The sequence below is a fragment of the Pleurodeles waltl genome, chromosome 9 (genome assembly GCF_031143425.1).
Source record: "Pleurodeles waltl isolate 20211129_DDA chromosome 9, aPleWal1.hap1.20221129, whole genome shotgun sequence".
NCBI classification, from domain to species: Eukaryota; Metazoa; Chordata; class Amphibia; order Caudata; family Salamandridae; genus Pleurodeles; species Pleurodeles waltl.
Window position 1 is genome coordinate 1,092,130,018 of NC_090448.1, and position 17,654 is coordinate 1,092,147,671.

The 17,654-nt window shown below is 48.2% G+C and overlaps 1 protein-coding gene across 2 annotated transcripts in view; it reads left to right on the forward strand.

Moving 5' to 3' along the window:
- Positions 1-17,654, forward strand: part of GANC (glucosidase alpha, neutral C) — a 388,017-nt gene that overhangs the window by 339,820 nt on the left and 30,543 nt on the right. For both annotated transcript variants that reach the window (XM_069208780.1, XM_069208781.1), the window contains one exon: positions 11,237-11,340. In XM_069208780.1, the coding sequence (XP_069064881.1) occupies positions 11,237-11,340 (104 nt within the window). The remainder of the gene's footprint in view (positions 1-11,236; positions 11,341-17,654) is intronic.

The following is a 17,654-nucleotide window of genomic DNA, read 5'->3' on the forward strand; positions in this document are numbered from 1 at the left end:
GGCTTTGTCCTGTCCAGACAATGCAGTGATAATACGAAGCGTACCTTACACTGGCTTGATAAAGCTAAGGTCTCAAAATAGAAAATTATGCTCCTGCCCATAGTCACAGATAAAGCGTTTGACCTGGTGCATTGGCCATATTTGGAAGCGACCCTGGCACACTTAGGCTTTGACCTCCATTTCCAATTTTGGATCCTCAATACCTATAGTCAGTCCAGGGTGATGGTTCAGGTCAGCGGCCAGATCTCGTCCCCATTCCTTTCTGTCAGGGTACACCACGGGGTGCCCACCATCTCTCCTGTTTGCCTTCTACATGGAGCCCTTGGCTCAAGGAGTTAAGGACAGTCAAAACATCACAGACATCACCTTCGGCGGAGAGATGCAATCTCTGGCCATGTATGCCGACAATGTCATTGTGGCCCTGGACAAACCACAGGAAGCTCTTCCAACAGTCCTGCAGGAGACAGAGATCTTGGGGAACATTTAAGGCTCAGAATTAACATCCAGTGGTCTCAGGCCCTCAACATTTCTGTCCCCTCAGAGGAGATGACCCTCCTTGACCACTGTTACCCGATGCAATGGCTGTCCTTCTCTATCCCAAATCTGGGTATACAAATCACCCCGACCATATGTGAGACATCATTCATTAATTATTGAACATACCTCCAACAAGTCAAATGCAACCTTGCACGGTGTAAGCTCTATCCATTCGCCTGTTTAGGCCATGTCGCTGCACTGCAGATGACGGTGCTACCAAGAATATTATTCCTCTTCCAGGCCTTGTCGATCGAGCCTCCCGCTGGCATTCTTCAGTCCCTACAGAGTAAATTCCATCGCTTTGTCTGTGTGGGGAACCTGCCTTGGATGAGCCGAGCCCTGTGGTTTTGGCCCCCAGCACAAGGGGGACTGAGGATCCCAAATCTCCTACAATATTTTCAAGCTGCCCAACTCCGCTATGTATTTTAGTGGTCCAGGGAGGAGTCCCAAAAGCGGTGGTTGTTTATGGACTGAGCGATTGTGGGTACCTCCCTTTGGAAGGTTCTGTTTCTGATCCGCCCACAGAGACCGTGGGGCCTTTACTCCTCACTGCTCACATAAAAGTGTGGGACTGGGTTGCAAAGCAGCAAGCCCTTTCCACATCTCCCAGTAGTTGGTATTGCGGCTTTTACACCGGGCCTGTATCAGGCTGCATTTAGTGACTGGCTAAACAAAGGGTGCCGCTTAATCGGGCACTTCTTTGAAGAGGAAGGCCCATTCTCCCAGCAACTATGGACTGATCATGCACTTCCAGAGACAGAGAGAATGCAATACTTGCAGATCCGTCATTGGGTGATGCAGCCGGTGGTGCAGTGAGGGGCACAGAGGCCCATCACTGGCTTTGAAAAATGGTTCATGACAAAAACCACAGACTAAGGTCTTATCACGGACCTGTATGGCATCTTACAAAACACTCCTATCCCACCGAAGATGCTGGGGCAAAAACGCTGGGAATCAGAACTCGGAAGGTCCCTCACTCCCAAGGAGTGCGAATAGGTATATTACAGGGCACGCCACACTGCATGAAACACGCTATTGTAGAGACGGCAACCAAAATCACTATGTACCGGTACAACTACACAAAGTCCGACTTGCAGCTCAGAGTGCTGGGGGCAATGTGGATCTCCTGGGACATTGATACATTTACTTCTGGGAGGATCTGAAGCTTTCACAATATTGGGATGGGGTCTTGGGCGTTATCGATATGCACCTCAACACACAGCTCCCTCGATTCCCCGCCTATGTCTTTTTGGATACTTCCCAATGCTCTTATCTAGTCAGTCAGATCTTGACGGGGCAACAGATTGGCTTAGCACTGGGAGCAGGCACTCAGAATATCCTCGCCTTTTGAGAAACTGACACAGTTCCTACTCACCTGGGGTAGCTCTACCAATTGTGGCATGTGTTGGGCATGGAGAAGCTTTCCCTGGTGCTCAATGCTCAGGGAGATTCCTAAGTGAACTCTGGAGTCCATACCTGGCTCTTCTCTCCACGGAGTTCCTGGAGCTGACCTGCCCTAAATATTTACAGCTCTTACAACTAACAATTGTACTGGTCAAGCCATGGACCACAGGGAACACTCAAGGATTTTACATAGATAATCCTGTTGCTGCCTTATGAACGCTGGTTTGGCGTGCTCCTGGGGGAGGAGGAGTTTGTTCCTTTTTTTTTTCTTTTTAAACATATTTTATTGCAGTTTCAGTCATCCATTTATTATGTAGTCATAATACAGTACAACAAATAGTAATCTTGTAATCTAGTGCATGTGTTCTACCCGATCCGTACAATCCTGATTCCTTGGATAGCTGAGACCCCAATAACTCCCCCCGCCACCCTCCCTTCATCCGCCCCAACTTCCCCTCCCCAGGTGAGTCCTTTAATACATTGCTATGATGCCAGTGGAACTTGGTCCGCAGGGGTAGGGTATTACCTTCCTCTCTCAGTATGTGGTGGTGTATAACTCATTGATCATGATCCTAATCTAGTCTGTAGGTGGGTCTCAACTGGGTACACCTAGTCTATCTGACAATTATTCAGTCATGGGGCGGGCTCCGCCTGGCTCTCCTCTCCAAAAGCATCTAACACTGTATCCCAGCCTTGCGCTACTTCTAGTGGTCTCATTCCTCTCTTGGCCTCCCTATGAAGAATATTCCCCTCACATCTAGCCCATTTAGTCACTTCTCTTACCCATTGGGATACCCTCAGTCCTGTCGGGTTCTTCCAGGTCATCGCAATTTCCCTCTTAGCCAGTGCATAGGCCTGGAACCTGCTAGTTACTTTGTTCTTGGATGAATGGAAAACCCATCCAAGCAAACAATGACCCATTGTGCAGGGAATCTCTTTACCTATAGCTCTAACCACGGTCTGATTCACCGCTTCCCAATATGCCTCTAGCTGAGGGCAGTCCCAAAACATATGGTCAAATTCCGCACCCTACAGCCCGCATCTCGGGAAGCCCCCTCCCTCCGTCCCGAAGTACCTGTTGATCCGCCCAGAGGTAAGGTAAACCCGATGCAGTACATAAAAGTTAATAAGTTTAAATCTAGCATTAGAGTCATTTTGGGGACCCCCTCTAGAATGCACTCCCAGTCCCTATCAGCGATATCAGTGCCCAGGTCTCCCTCCCAAGTCAATTTAAGTTGAGGCAAGGGGAGGGTCTTATCAGCCCGAATCTTGCCATATAAATTTGACACCGCTTTATATTTGCCGGTGGAAGTCACTAGATATGTACAGGTTATTTGCACTGGAGGTTCTCCCATTCCATTCCGCCAGTGCTGTCGAATACTGGCTGTGAGGGAGCCATATAACAGGAAATGTCCCCAGCCAGATTCCGCCCTGAGGGTCCCAAAGGGTATCAGTATCCCTTCCGTAAACAGTGTTCCCACTGTCTGTATGCCGGCATCTACCCAAGTCTGGAGCCGGTCCCAATCAGTCCTGTGTGGTAAGGCCCGCAAAAACATCAGAGGGAGCTCTGGGGAATAGGGAGGTCTTTATTTTATTCTTGCGTAGATAGCTTTTCCAGCATTGGATCGAAGCCAGCAATATTCCATGCTCTTTGGCGAACCCATAAAGAGTCTCCAATCTTGAGGCCAGTAGGTTTACGTATGTGGCATAAAACCCAACAGGGAAACTGTTTGTCCACGGCGTCTTCCCCCTAGCTAAATCCTTGACGGCCCCCTTGAGTTCTGGCTGGGTGATAGCTTCTCTCAACTGCCCAGCTAACTCTGGTGTTAATGTCCTGAGTTGTAATTGGGTGATAAAACTCTCCATGGAGTCCCTGTCATATAGGAGGTTACTTTTATATAGTCGTTCATAGTAGGTCATGAAATGTGAGTTAATTTGTTTCTGTCCATATATATGGTTTCCTTGTTCTGTTGTAATTTCCAGGATAACTGAGCTTCTTTGAGTCTGTGATACTACCCAAGCCAGCATCCGGCCCGCCTTGTCCCTTTCCCCATGTGCCCTTGTAATGTAGTTTCTGTAATCGAAGCATTGAAGACGCTCTACGCATTCTGCTACTGTTGCTCTAAGCTCCAGTACGGTGTGTTGTAAGTTTGGATTTTCCGGTCTACTTTTTTCGGCCTCTCTCAGTTTGTCTTCTGCCACCTCAGTGTCCCTAAGAAGCGTCCTGCGGACCCCCACCGTTCCAGCTATGCATCTCCCCCTCATCACCACCTTAAATGCATCTCATTCGATCAGGGGGCTACTGGATGTGGCCTCATTATCTGTAAAGAATTGAGTAATGTGTTGTTTCAACTCCCCCTGAAAGTGTACGTCTTCTAATGACTCTGGTTTTAGTCTCCAAGTGCAAATGCGGGGGGGGGACAGACCCCACCTCAGCGATAGTAAGATGGGGTTGTGATCTGAGATAGTGCGAGCTAAGTATTCCACATTATAAATACGTGGAAAAACATCCGGCGTGCAAAATTACACATCCATCCTGACATGCAGCTCATGTAAATGGGAGAAGTACGAGTAGACCCTAACATCCGGGTCATCCATTGCCAGGCATCCACCAATCCCCAATTTGCCTGCCAGGACGAAAATTGCTGTGCCACCCTAACTAGAGGGGCCCTCTTGTTGCCCTCGAATTGCTACAAAACGACCTTCCGGATCAGTAAAACTATCCAATATCTGAAATGGGACCTCTGCCCTTATCCATATCAAGGTTCCCCTCGCGAATGCTTAGTATGTTGTGTAATATATTTGGCCCCTCTTTCATTTCTGTATAGCTTTCCCCTCAGCTTGTGTTAAGTGTGTTTCCTGGAGCATTGCAATCTGAAATCCCCCTCCTCTGTAAGTATGAGAAAACCTTATACCTCTTGACCATCGTATGCATGCCCCTTATATTCCACAAGAGGAATTTATATGAATCTAACTTAGCCATATCAGTGCATCACTCATTACTGTTGTTGTGCCCCATACTGCGCCACCTTCTATAATTAAAATCCCTGTTGTCCCCATCGCTGATCCAGCTCCACTGTTGCTGCTCCCTGTTACTCACATAACCTGATAAACTGACCCCAACAAGTAACTTCCCAACTCCCCTTCCCCAGGACAAAAGTTTGAACGTCTCTCATCCAAACCTAGTAATTAGTTCAACTAGTTTATCAAAACTGGGGGATCTCCTAGTTCTTGTAAGGAGTGTGCCATAATGCCAATCCCCACTCCCGGATTACAGGACTCATGGGGGTTTGTGGGCCCAGCCTCCTTCTGACTGGCTTGATACTCTGCTGCCGAGCCGGTCATCTCTGCAAGGGCACAGGCCACTGCTGTACCAGTCCCTACGGCTGTCCATATTCATTCCAGATATTCTGTGTGAGCCCAGAATTGTGGCTGTCAGATGATGCAGTCCGATGTCCCTGGGGTCACCTCCGGACCCGACCCGTCTGATGCGTGTTACATTTCTGATTCCTGATCTGAGCCTGACTGTTCTAGTTCCTTATTAATCCTTATGTGCGGGCCAAGGTCTGAGCCACTTAGGGATGCCGCTGCTTCCATTGCTTTTTGACGTTCCTCGTGCATCTCCATGTGGGAAGGACTTCCCAATTTACGGTTCCTGGTATGCCTACTTCCCCTTTGCCCCTTGCCGGAAGATCTCTCTCAGATGGTGCCTGTTTGTCAATCCATTGCCACACTTCATCTGCTGTGGTAAAAAAAAACTGTGCCCTCTTTAGTCACCACTCTTAGCTTTGCCAGGAACAACTTCCCATATTGAAACCCCAATTTGCGTAGTCTTTGCTTTGCGTCTCGGAAAGTGGCTCTTTGTTTCTGTACCTCCCGAGAAAAGTCGGGGAAGATACGAATCGTGTGATTGTCCAGTGTATGATCTCTATTTATCCTGCTTTGGTTCAACAAATAGTCCCTGTCCCTGTAATGCAGCAGCCGAGCCACTATCGGTCTTGGGGGAGCCCCCGGTGGCAGGGCCGTGCCAGAACCCTATGTGCTCTTTCAATCACAAAAAAAGGAGAGAGTCCCTCATCTGCCACTTCCTCTTTAAGCCAGTTCTCAAGGAACTCCACCAAATCAGTCTTTTTGATGCGTTCAGGCAGACCAATCACATGGATATTATTTCACTGGGATCTGTTTTCTGCATCTTCGGCTCGCAGTTCCAGGTCCTGGATTCACTTCTCCATCTGCTGCGCTACCTCAGTTGTATCCTTAACCTCTGGCAAGAGTTCCTTAATCTGCTGGTCTGTTGTGGCTACCCTCACGGCCAGGAGTCGGTGGTCATCCCTAAGTACTGTGAAGTCTGAGGCCAGGGCGTCAATTTTCCCCTCCAGGGCTTCGCGGGAAGCAGTTATGGCCTGCAGCACATCTTGAAGGGTGGGGTCTCCGTTCTTTTCTTCAAGAAGGGTATTCTTGGTTCCCAGCGGGCCTGCCATCGCTTCTGCTGATGCCCAGTTTTTCTGTTCTGCGTCCTTTTTCCGACCAGTTTTACCCATCTTCTGAAGCACCCCTCCTACGAATTCCTCCTGGTCATCGAGAGCCCCCGGTTGATTCACCTCTCACCAGTTATTCTGTAGCCCTGATCCCCGGGAAATGTGGGGGACCTTCAGGGGTCCTCACCTTTTGCTGCTTTTCATAAACCTGCTGCCCCATAAATCCTAGTCCCCACTGGGGAAGCCAGTTCTCGATGGTGGGGGGGATAGCCTGTGCTCTGGGCTACCCCCTTCTTCAAGTTGAGGTGCCCCCTTTGCCTTCTTCCTTTATCCATAATTCCCTCTTGTGTTCAGGGATGGCAGTAGGGTAAGGGGCAACTCCTCTCTCAATGCAGGACTTCTTTTCCGTAGTCTAATCGGGGCCAAGCCCCGCGGCCCACTCATCTGAGTTCCACCTAATCCCCGGCGTCTCCCGTAATATTCAAAATTTTGGGTTGTTTAAATGGGCCTCCTATTTATTGCTGCGTAGTTACTGCCTCTCAGCTGGACGGCGCTGTTGTCCAGAGGGGTCAAATTTCACCGCCCCCTTATCTGGCGCTCCCCGTTTGGGACCCCCAACTCAGTAGAGGTGATTACTGCTCCCTCGAGGATCCCCTTGCTCCAGGCCCTTTACTTCACTGCCTACTTCCACTCGCCGGCTCACCTTGATCTCCGCATGCCGCCGCTTCCGCTCAGTCTGGGTCAACGATACAGTCTGTTGCACCTCCTGTGCTGTTTTCTGCAGTGTCGCAGGGTGTAAGGCGGGCCCGACTGCTGCCTCCATGCTCGGATGACCCCCGGCTCTGTCTCTTTGTTTGCAGCGGCCATCTTGGTTTTCTCGTGGCTCCTGGTCGCACAGCGCCTCGGCCCTAATCCCGGTGCCCCGCGCGGGCCTTTCGTCCCACCACTGGTTTCAGGGCTTCCCTGCACCTTTAGCTACGTGCTTGCGGGGTTTGGGGGTCCTCTGTAACTCAGGATGTACCGGGATCAGGAATGTTAAGCGGGAGCCTCCCAAAGAGACTTCTTCCGCCATTGGCGTCAGGCCACGCCCCGAGGGGGAGTTTGTTCCTTGTTGTCTTTTACTTCCATTGAGTAGACCTGAGGTGTTGTTGCCTCCATTGATGTGTTGGATGTTGGCTATGCAAGTATAAATATTTATATGAACATGCTGAAAATAAAAATATTAGAACCATAAAATATATAAATTCAAAGAAACTGCCCTGCTGAGAAGTGCTCTTAGCTTATTCCATTGCCTGCCAATTTTCAAAACCTGTACATCCAGTAAGGTAGATAGAAGTGAATAGCACTTTCTTTCTCAGCCTTCTACATATTTTGTGATATAAAAAGTGAGGTACATGGAGATAAATAAACTAACTCACAAACGCTCATGTGGCAGAAATTGTATTCTGTCAAAGGTAGGACCCTCATGTTTCCCCTCAAGTTTAATGGAAGGTTAGAGAATGAGTTTTCTAAATGCTGGAAAATATTATCCTTGTAATGAAAAATGCATTAAGAAAATAATATTTTGTAAGTGTGAACCAACAATATTTTCCAAGGATCGAAGGGTGTGGTCACATTCGTAAGACAGAAATACATCCCAGATGATCAACACACAAACACACACAACACTGAAACATTGATGCTTGCAAATAGTCTAACCACTGGGAATTGCTAGGATTAGCATCTCACCCCATCGTTTTTTCCCAGTTATGCCACATCAGATTAGACCTAGTCACATGCAAATCAGCCCTGGTCACCCAAAGCTACCAGGCCAGCTCCTCTCAACTGGAATGTAAGCAACCCAAGACTGGTTTTAGCCTATGTGAGCCTATTCAGTTGGGTGCAGCTTCTTTCTAGTGGCACAGTGAGCATGGGACCCACCTCTGAGCAGACCCTTGGCTACTTAGGGCATTATAGCAGACACACAGAAGGTGATGAAAGGAATGCTTGCAAATAGTTTAACCACCTGCAATCGCTCTAGGTAACATTCCAACCCTGTTTTCTTGCCCACCATGCCACGTCAGGTTAGACCCAGGCATATGCAAATTGGTCCTGGTCCTGCTCCAGTGGGAACAGTCCACCCTGAATGTCCAAGCCAAGTCCTCTTTGAACATGAACACAAGCAACCCAAAACAGGTTTCAGCCTAAGTGGACCTTATCAGTCAAGTACCTACTACTCCACCCTAGCATCCTTTTCACACACACTGCCTGTGCTTTGTGTTTGGTGGATACTGCCATTCAGTGCAATCATTTCCTAAAGTACATTTTCCACCATACTGTTTCTTTGGCCCCTCCTCCAGTGTCCTATTGCCATTCATCTGTTCTTTAGTGGCATTCCTACTGTTAAGTCATTGTCTTTTGCATTGTCTTCCATTGATGCAAATCTCTAGCCCCTGCAAGCTTTGTGCAGTGACTGGTGTAGGGTGCACAAATGAGGGGCATGCCCTTCTGCCTACAGCATCTCACAGGAAAGCTGGAGTGGAGTTTGCACTCTGACTCAATTTATTGAATAAGCTGATGCCAGCCATCACATGTAGATCACCCACTCTTGTAGAGTTTAGGAGCTCCCAGTAGCAACCTGTTCTTTTTGGGTGATGGTGGCCATCAGAATAAAGCCACTCACCATTACAAATGTAATACCGGGGTAAAGGAGAACAAGTTGTCACAACCATAGTGGAGCACCACTGGTGGTACCAGCTAGGCTGCCTTGCATCACTAACTATAATTGAAGACTGGTGATATTTGGGTGGTGCTGCAATGCTTGGATGTGGCTCCACGCAACATGATCTAGGGAACTGATGATGTGTGAAATTGAAGATCTGCTGTATTACGACTAGCTAGCCGGCAATATTTCCTCTTCTGTTTTTTTTCTTTTTTTTTACAATCAGTAGGGATACCTGAGTTTCAGTCTTTGTCTCCCAGGTTTTGAAGAAGAGTTTCCTGTAGTTAACCGTTACCAGGAATGTGTCAATAAAATTGAAAACAAAAGTATTTGAGCATTTCTCAGTGTAAAAAATAAAAATCTAGTCAATATTGAAATAAAGTTGACAGAAGGTATCCCTCTACCAGAAAAAAAACAAGTATACTTTACTAGTAAGAAAAAGCATTGTCCTGGTTCCTCACTTTTTACACCAAATTCATAAATGGTTGGATTGTTCACTGCAGCATCAAATCCTTCTGGCCAGTGAAGAGTGAATACGTTCTATTACGGGTACTGAAAGGTTGCTGGCCTGACAGTGCCCCATGCATGTCCCATTACAAAGATTATTCCCATCTCCTCAGCTTTCATCCCACTTCCTTCTGACACTGACACCTAGTCCTACATTGGTTCTCTCTCTTTCTCTCTCTCTCTCTCTCTTTCTCTCTCGTCATCCCTCCTACCGACACACTGTCTTCCTCACCCCAATAAAACTACAAAGGTTTCCTTTCTTTCTCTTCCCTAAAAAATCCTGTTCTGTCTCTCACTGTCTCTATTCCATATTGACAAGACCATGTCCACTCACCTGAATTCCAGGTTCCGCGGGAGCGAAGAGAGTAAAACCCTCACCCCTAAACACTATTCTCTCGTATCCGAAATGAACAGGGAACGAGCGAATAGCCTCCGGGGGAAAGGGATAGGGAGCAGGGATTTGGGAAGGGAAGGGAAATAAAGCACTGGTCCACAAAGGAGTATTCTAAAAAAGTTGCCTCAGGGCTTGGTGCAGGAATTCTAAGACCAAAATCAAATAAAAAACAAAAGAACTACAAATATCACAGTCTTTCAGCAAAGTCACAATAATTATTGGCGCTCGATTGCTCAACTATTAAGCATGCTTTTGTAACTCACAACAAAATTGTTATAAAATCAAACTTATGAATTTGTCTTTTTTTATTCAATTTTACACAATAGACTCGCTCCAAAACAATCTGAATAAACGTTTAAGTTCACATAGCTATCGAGCGTTTTTTTCAGGAGTTCACTTCACTTAACTTCAATGCTGCTTTTAAAAATACTTCTCAAGCTGTCTTTGGAAAATAGTCCTGTATCACGGGTTTCTCAGCATCAACAAATGTCTTTCATCATGCACCAAAAGGTCAGTAACCTCAAGAAGGCTGAAAACAGGGAAACCAGAGGGGAATTACTCACACACCTACTTCTCCTGGAATGTTTCGATTATTTGAGGAAGATGTAATCCTGCTCGTAAATTCTCCAGCCGCTGCGAAAGTAAACTGCTCCAGAGAGGGAAGCTCAGATGAAGCCTCGCACTAAAAAGACGACTCCTGAAAGAATCACAGAACTCCAGCTGAACCAGGAAAACCTGCGAGCGAAGGAAGACTCGAGGCCAAGCACAGGAAACACCTAGAAGTTCTATTTATAGACTATGCTGGTGATTACTCATCAATCATGAGGGGTGTGGATGCTGTGCTGGTGATGAGTCATCAGACACATGGTGATGAGTCATCAAACACTTCTGATGATTCATATGAAGGAATTTGATGTCTCCATAAACCGCTTGCCACACAGTTCACAAATGGGACAACACTTGCTTTTATCAATATAATCAAACATGGAATGTAATATTCGGTCTTCAGATGGAAGATCAATTTCCTCACAAGTTACAGGGAAGTGCTATGCTATAAACACATCCATGACATGTTTCATCTTTTTTCATACATGCTGAATTATTTTGTGAGGGAGCAGCAAGAAGTGTGCATGTGTGCGTGTGTGAGTGCGAGTCCTAACACATATCCATTGAGATCCAGCAGCGAGTCTTATCAAATCCTCGTTTTCTTTTCAGCTCTGCAGATGAGAAGGGACTATACAGCACCAAGTGTCTGCTAGAGAAGGTGCAGATTCTGGGGTTCAGTAAATGCCCATCATCTGTGGCAGTCATTGAATCAGGTAAGCTAATGTTCTAATCACTGCCTTCCATAGGAGCAAAGTGCTGCAGGTCTAAGCTTCTACAGTGAAGGAAGAAAGGACCAATTTTGTTTGATATGGGAGCATACTGTAAATGACCCATACATCTGTGGCTTTTGATTGAAGCATACTCAGTAAGGGCAGACCATCATCTTGTGCAAGATAGTACATTTCATGTTCAGATCCATGTTTGGAAAAACTCTATGCTTGAAATATAAACAGGACTTGTATGTTCTGTGTGGTGGTGTGACTTGGCCATGGCTGAAAACAAGAGATTGCCTATAACTTAAAAACTGTGCAGTCACGGGTAGAGGTTCGGGTCAGCTGAAACCATGCAAGTGGGTGCCTTAATGCTTAATTTGAGTCGGTGGTTGCCAGTGGGGCCCAGCAGCACTCATTTTGGGCGACAGGCACTCATTTTTCCTCATCAGACGATTAGCGAGAGCAAGAAATGGGAAAAACACACAAAGGGTAAAGACGGACATAGAGAAAAACAGAAAAACTGTCACAAAGAGGTAAAGCAGCAACCTGCAAGAGAGAGAAAAGGGTAGAGAGTGTCTGGTAGTGGATTAAAGAAGCATGAGCTGGATTCAAGACTGTGCTTTGTTTTATATGGGATGTGAACATTTAATAGCACTAGCTGCAGGATTCTGAGCAGAGCTTTGGGCACTGGCACTCATTCTTTTACTGTTTAAACACTGGGGACCTCCACTAGTGTTAGCTGGAATGTGGACAGCCAGGCTGGGTCAGATTTGCAAGAGTGTGTCCCTAGACAGGTTAGATCCTGACCCCTTCCAACTCCAACAATGGGTCCTTCTACCAATTTCACATTACATACCCTGCAGTGGAAAGCAGAAATCTGTCAAATAGTGGGCCAGTATTTTGATGGTCATGGCTCGACAGTGTGTGAGAGGCACTGACAAATTTCGCTGAGACTCCTGTAAGTGTGGGGTCTTGCGGTTCCATAAAATGCCCTAGCTGTGTAGCACAGAAGCCCTCTCTAAAGCAGAAGACATTAAATTGGTCTCTACACTGAGCAGCAACGGTGCCACCAGCCAACCTTGTGAAATGCTGACATTATATGGTCTTATGGTTTTATAGGCAGGGGAATGGGTTGCAGAGCCTCTTATTGTATCCTCCTGGTCAGAGAGAGATTGCTTTGTATAATCCCTTTCTGCTTGTGGGAAAGAGCTGCGGATCTTACTTGTGGTCTTGTGTTCCAGAGACCAATGGGGGTCTGCAAAGTCTACTCAGGGGGTCCACGACTGCTTACAAAATTAAATAATATTAACAGATTAAAAAAGTGTATATAATTAAAGAAGAAAAATTTTAAAATGATAATTTTAAAACATTCTGTAAATGTGAAGGAATTTGAAATTTGAGGCTAAATGTTAAGCTAGTATCCTCACATTGATTCATGAGAGCAGTACATCAAACAAAATATGATATGGACGCTAAGTGTCCTCAATTGAATCTAGAGAAGCTCCAACCTCCTCAGTAAAATTGTTATTTTTTAAAATATTTGTTTGTGAATATTTAATCATTTGTATTTGTTTGATGATTGCGTGTTTCAGTATTTTTAGTGTATTGTTTAGCGATTCAAATAATTAAAATCCTTAGGCTGGAGGTCCTTGGATTCCAATAATCATTCATTGGGGTTTCCGGGTTCCAGTAATGATTAAGTGGTGGTCCACAGAAGTATAAAGTTTAAGAACCACTGCTTTACTGTACACTCCAATTATGACCCTGTGTTTCGGTGGTAAAACACTCATGGTGAAATTGGGTTGATTGTTGAGTGGGGTGTTAATCCTGCTCAAGCAAGATCCACAAATCCCATCAAGGTGAACCACAAAAGTAACTAAATTAACCTGTGCTGAACCCTCTGGTAGCTTGGCGCAAAATCAGTCAGGCTTAACTTAGAGGCAATGTGTATAGTTTTTATGCACCACACAAACAGTAATAAAGTGGAAACACAACATAGGAAATTTCCCACACGAATATAGAAAAATAGAGTAAATTATTTGACACCAAAATGACAAAAATCCAATCAGTATAGCCCGAGTTTTTAAAGTTTAAGGTGAAAGCTAGCAGCTAAAAGATCAAAGGGTCAACTCAGATATCTAGTTGCACAAGATCAGGTCAAAGTGGGATTGGTACTGGTCGGCGCTTATCTTCGGACTTAATAGAAATTTAAAGAAAATTTCTCTGAGAACGTAGAATTTTAGTGGGACAAGCGCTATAGGTGATTTCTGAGCAAGAGGCATCATCAACGCTGGACAAGGTTGCGGTGAAGATTTCTACATTTTTAATTAGGCCCTCATTACAACCCTGGCGGTCGGTGTTAAAGCAGCGGTAATACCGGCAACAGGCCGGAGGAAAAAAAAATGGAATCACGACCATGGCGGAAACCGCCAACATAGACAGCCAATTTAACACTCCAACTGCCACGTTGGTAGAAACAAACACCGTGGCAGTAACCGCCAACAGACAGGCAGAAGACAAGGTTCCGCCCACTGTATTACAACATGCCTATCCGCCACCTTTTCTGGGGCAGTACCAATGCCATCAAAAGCACGGTGGAAACAGGACTTGGAACGGAAATCACTCACCTTTCGACACTTTACGAACAACCAGGACGCCATGGAGCCCAAAACTACAGGTCCTGCCCATGTTGGTCTACCTCCTCTTGTATCAGGAGCAGCAAAGACGCCGGCGACGACCACGGTGAGTACTGTACCTAGCACACAGGGGAGGGGGGAGGGAAAAGAGAGTGACACACACATGCAACAGGCAACACCCCCACCCCCCCACCCTCACCCACAACACCATACAACACCATACACACAAATACATGCAGCAACATTACATATACACCCCGTCACCCCCTAGAAGAACGCAAGGACAAAAGGAAATGATTGTAACAAGTGTAATCAATTAAATATCAGATAGGCCAAATTCAAAAATCAGTATATACAAATATGTACACCAACTACACAAGTCTGGATAATAATGAAATCATTGTCCGTGGATCAGTGTCCCAAAATGCATGGGCGAAGCCCACTCAAGATACCTGACTCGAAACGGGGAGAACACTGCAAGGGCATCAGATGGAAAATAAACAGACACCTCAGGGGGAGGGGGGGCATCTCAGCCGGATGAACGGACGACTCCACTGCTCCACGAGGGGGCTCCATGCCCACTGATTGGTCCTGGGGAGTGCAAAGCCACAGTCTCTCAAGTCTCTCCAGTGGGTGGGTTGCAAATTGCTTTATCCTGGGGAGTGCAAAGCCACAGTTTCTCAAGTCTCTCCAGTGGGTGGTTTGCCCACTGCTTTATCCTGGGGAGTGCAAAGCCACAGTCTCTCAAGTCTCTCCTGTGGGTGGTTTGCCCACTGCTTTATCCTGGGGAGTGCTAAGCCACAGTCTCACAGGTGGCAAACAGTCTCCATTGGTTCTCTAGGGGGCTTTGTGGCCAGAGTGCTTCATCCTGCCAAGGACAGAGGTAGTGGATGTGTATCTCCACTGGTTCTGGAGGGGGCTTTGTGCCCAGAGTGCTTCATCCTACCAAGGACAGAGGTAGTGGATGTGAATCTCCACTGGTTCTGGAGGGGGCATGGTGCCCAGAGTGCCTCATCCTGCCAAGGACTGGGGTAGTGGATGTGAATCTCCACTGGTTCTGGAGAGGGCTTTGTGCCCAGAGTGCTTCATCCTGCCAAGGACAGAGGTAGTGGATGTGAATCTCCACTGTTTCTGGAGGGGGCTTTGTGCCCAGAGTGCTTCATCCTGCCAAGGACAGAGGTAGTGGATGTGAATCTCCACTGGTTCTGGAGGGGGCTTTGTGCCCAGAGTGCTTCATCCTGCCAAGGACAGAGGTAGTGGATGTGTATCGCCACTGGTTCTAGAGAGGGCTTTGTGCCCAGAGTACTTTATCCTGCCAAAGACAGAGGTAGTAGATGTGAATCTCCACTGGTTCTGGAGGGGGCTTTGTGCCCAGAGTGCTTCACATGCAGTGTGGCAAGTCCCATTCCTGGGTGTGTGTGCCACGAGATTGCCTGGGAAAAGGTAGCATGATACTCCATGGAGGCAGAGACACACACTCCACCCTGCTGCGACTTCGCTGCCACCTGCTGGTACAAACAGTGCTGGGAGTCATGCCTCATGTACGCTGGGCAGGGTCCAGTATGTCTCCTGCAGCCTGGGACAGCTGGCCAATGGGGATGATTGCCATGTCAGCTGTGGTGGCACTGTCTGAGCAAGTCGCAGGGCTGGTGCTGGTGCTTGCAGCGGTGTCTGTGTCGGAGGTACTGGTGGTGGTGCATGTGTCTGCACCTGTTGAGGGACACAGCAGGACCTTTCCTGCAGCCTCGGACAGCTGCCCACTGGGGAAGATGCTGGGGACTGTTGCTGAGGCAGCAGACGTGCAGGTTGCGGTGCTGGTGGCGGTGCAGGTGGCAATGCAGGTGGCAGGTGCACACCGCCGTACTGGTTGAAGTTGTGGTTGAAAGAAGGGGTGACTATGGTCCCTCAGCCGGAGCCTCCGTGCCCTGTCCTGACCTGCTCTTTGGCTTGTGTCCCTTCCCCACCTTTGATGTTGCTGATGGCGCCTTGCCACTGTCCCCTTTTGGCTTGGAGGAGCCAATGCTTGCTGGTTGGTGTGGCTTCTCCCGCCGGCATGTGGGCACCTTCTTCACCTTGGCAGGTGGTGGAATGGCATGCTCCTTGGCCTTGCTAGGTGGCACACTGGCAGCCCTGATGGGTGCCACCCGCGATGTGACCGGATTTGCTGAGACCACTGTGCTGGAGGATTTGGTGGCTGAGGTGCTGGGCTGGGACCTGGACAGCCTGGCCCTAGGGGAAGGACGGGGTGGTGTAGGGAAGAGGTCAATGTTTGCTAGGAAGAGTTCCTTAGACTCACTGGGATGGGAAGATGGAGGGGGCTTAGGAGTGGAGGAAAAGGTAGTGGTTGTAGGAGGTGTACGTTTGCTGAATTTGGGTGAAGGTGCATGGGCCGGAGGCTGTTGTTAGGTGGATGGCTGTTGGGTGGGTGTGTGCCTGCGTTTGTGTAGTTTGGGAGGAGGGCTCACAGACACACTGGGAGAGGACACAGGGGATGTGTGAATGGTAGTGGGGGTGGTGAGTGCACATGAGCGGTGTGTGGTGATGGGCGTGCTGGTGATGGAGGTAGTGGATGAAGAGGTAGTGCATGCTGGTGTGAGTGGAGATGAGACAGGGAGGGAGGAGGAGGAAGTGGAGGAGGGGGACACAGTGGAGGCAGTGGGTGTTGGTGTGTCTGCATGGGGATGGTGCTTGTGTGAGTGCCTGTGGGATGTGTGGTGCTTATGTTTGCCATGTCCACTCTTGTGTGTTGATGAGTGTGCATGCTGGTCTGGTGTGCTTGGGATAGGCTGAGGTACAGGGGATTGGGCCTGAGTAGAGGAAGTTGGAGGGGGAGGCTGGACACAGGGACAATGGCTGCCATCAGTGCTGAGGCCAGAGCCTGAAATGCTCTCTTGGGCCACCTGGCCAGAATAAATGCCCTCCAGGTATGCATTTGTTTGCTGCAAATGCCTCTCAACACCCTGGATTCAGAATGGTTGATTGCCCAACAGTGAGGGATCTCCGGAGGTCAGTAGCCTCCTCACTGAGAGCAGCAGGGCTGACTGGGGCAGGGCCTGAGGTGCTTGGGGTGAAGGAGATGCCCACTCTCCTGGGTGAGCGGGCACGGGATACTCGATGAGGGGCTGTTGGGAGGGGGGGTGGAGGCTGTACCTTTTGATGTGGTGGGCACAGAGGTGCCCGCCACCTCAAGGGAGCTCCCATCAGAGGAGGAGTCGCTGTCGCTGGTGTCTGCTCCTGTCCCCGTCGTGGAGCTCCCCTCGCCCTCTGTCCCACTGGTGCCTTTGGACTCGATTACTTCACCCTCCAGGGCCCTGTGGGATGCAGCTCCCTCCTGGTCCGGTGCCACTGCTCCTCCGCCAGATGATGCTAATGCACGTAAGGACAGAGTGACAAAACAAAAAGTGGGGGGGGGGGACAGAAGAGACACATGGTCAATGCATGCAACACCACTACTGTTGGCGGACACACACACAGGGAGCAGCCCTATGCACTAAGCCATGCAATGACAGGGCAGGGGAAAAGCACATGCCCACAGGGAATTCTGTCGAGAACCATAGTATGCACAGCTGGAAGCCATAGAAGCCTGACTAGGTGTAGAGGGCAAATACCACCTTTGGGGTTGGACAGGGAATGAGGCTGCAAATCAATGGATCTACCTTTGCACGTCTGCCCTGGCCT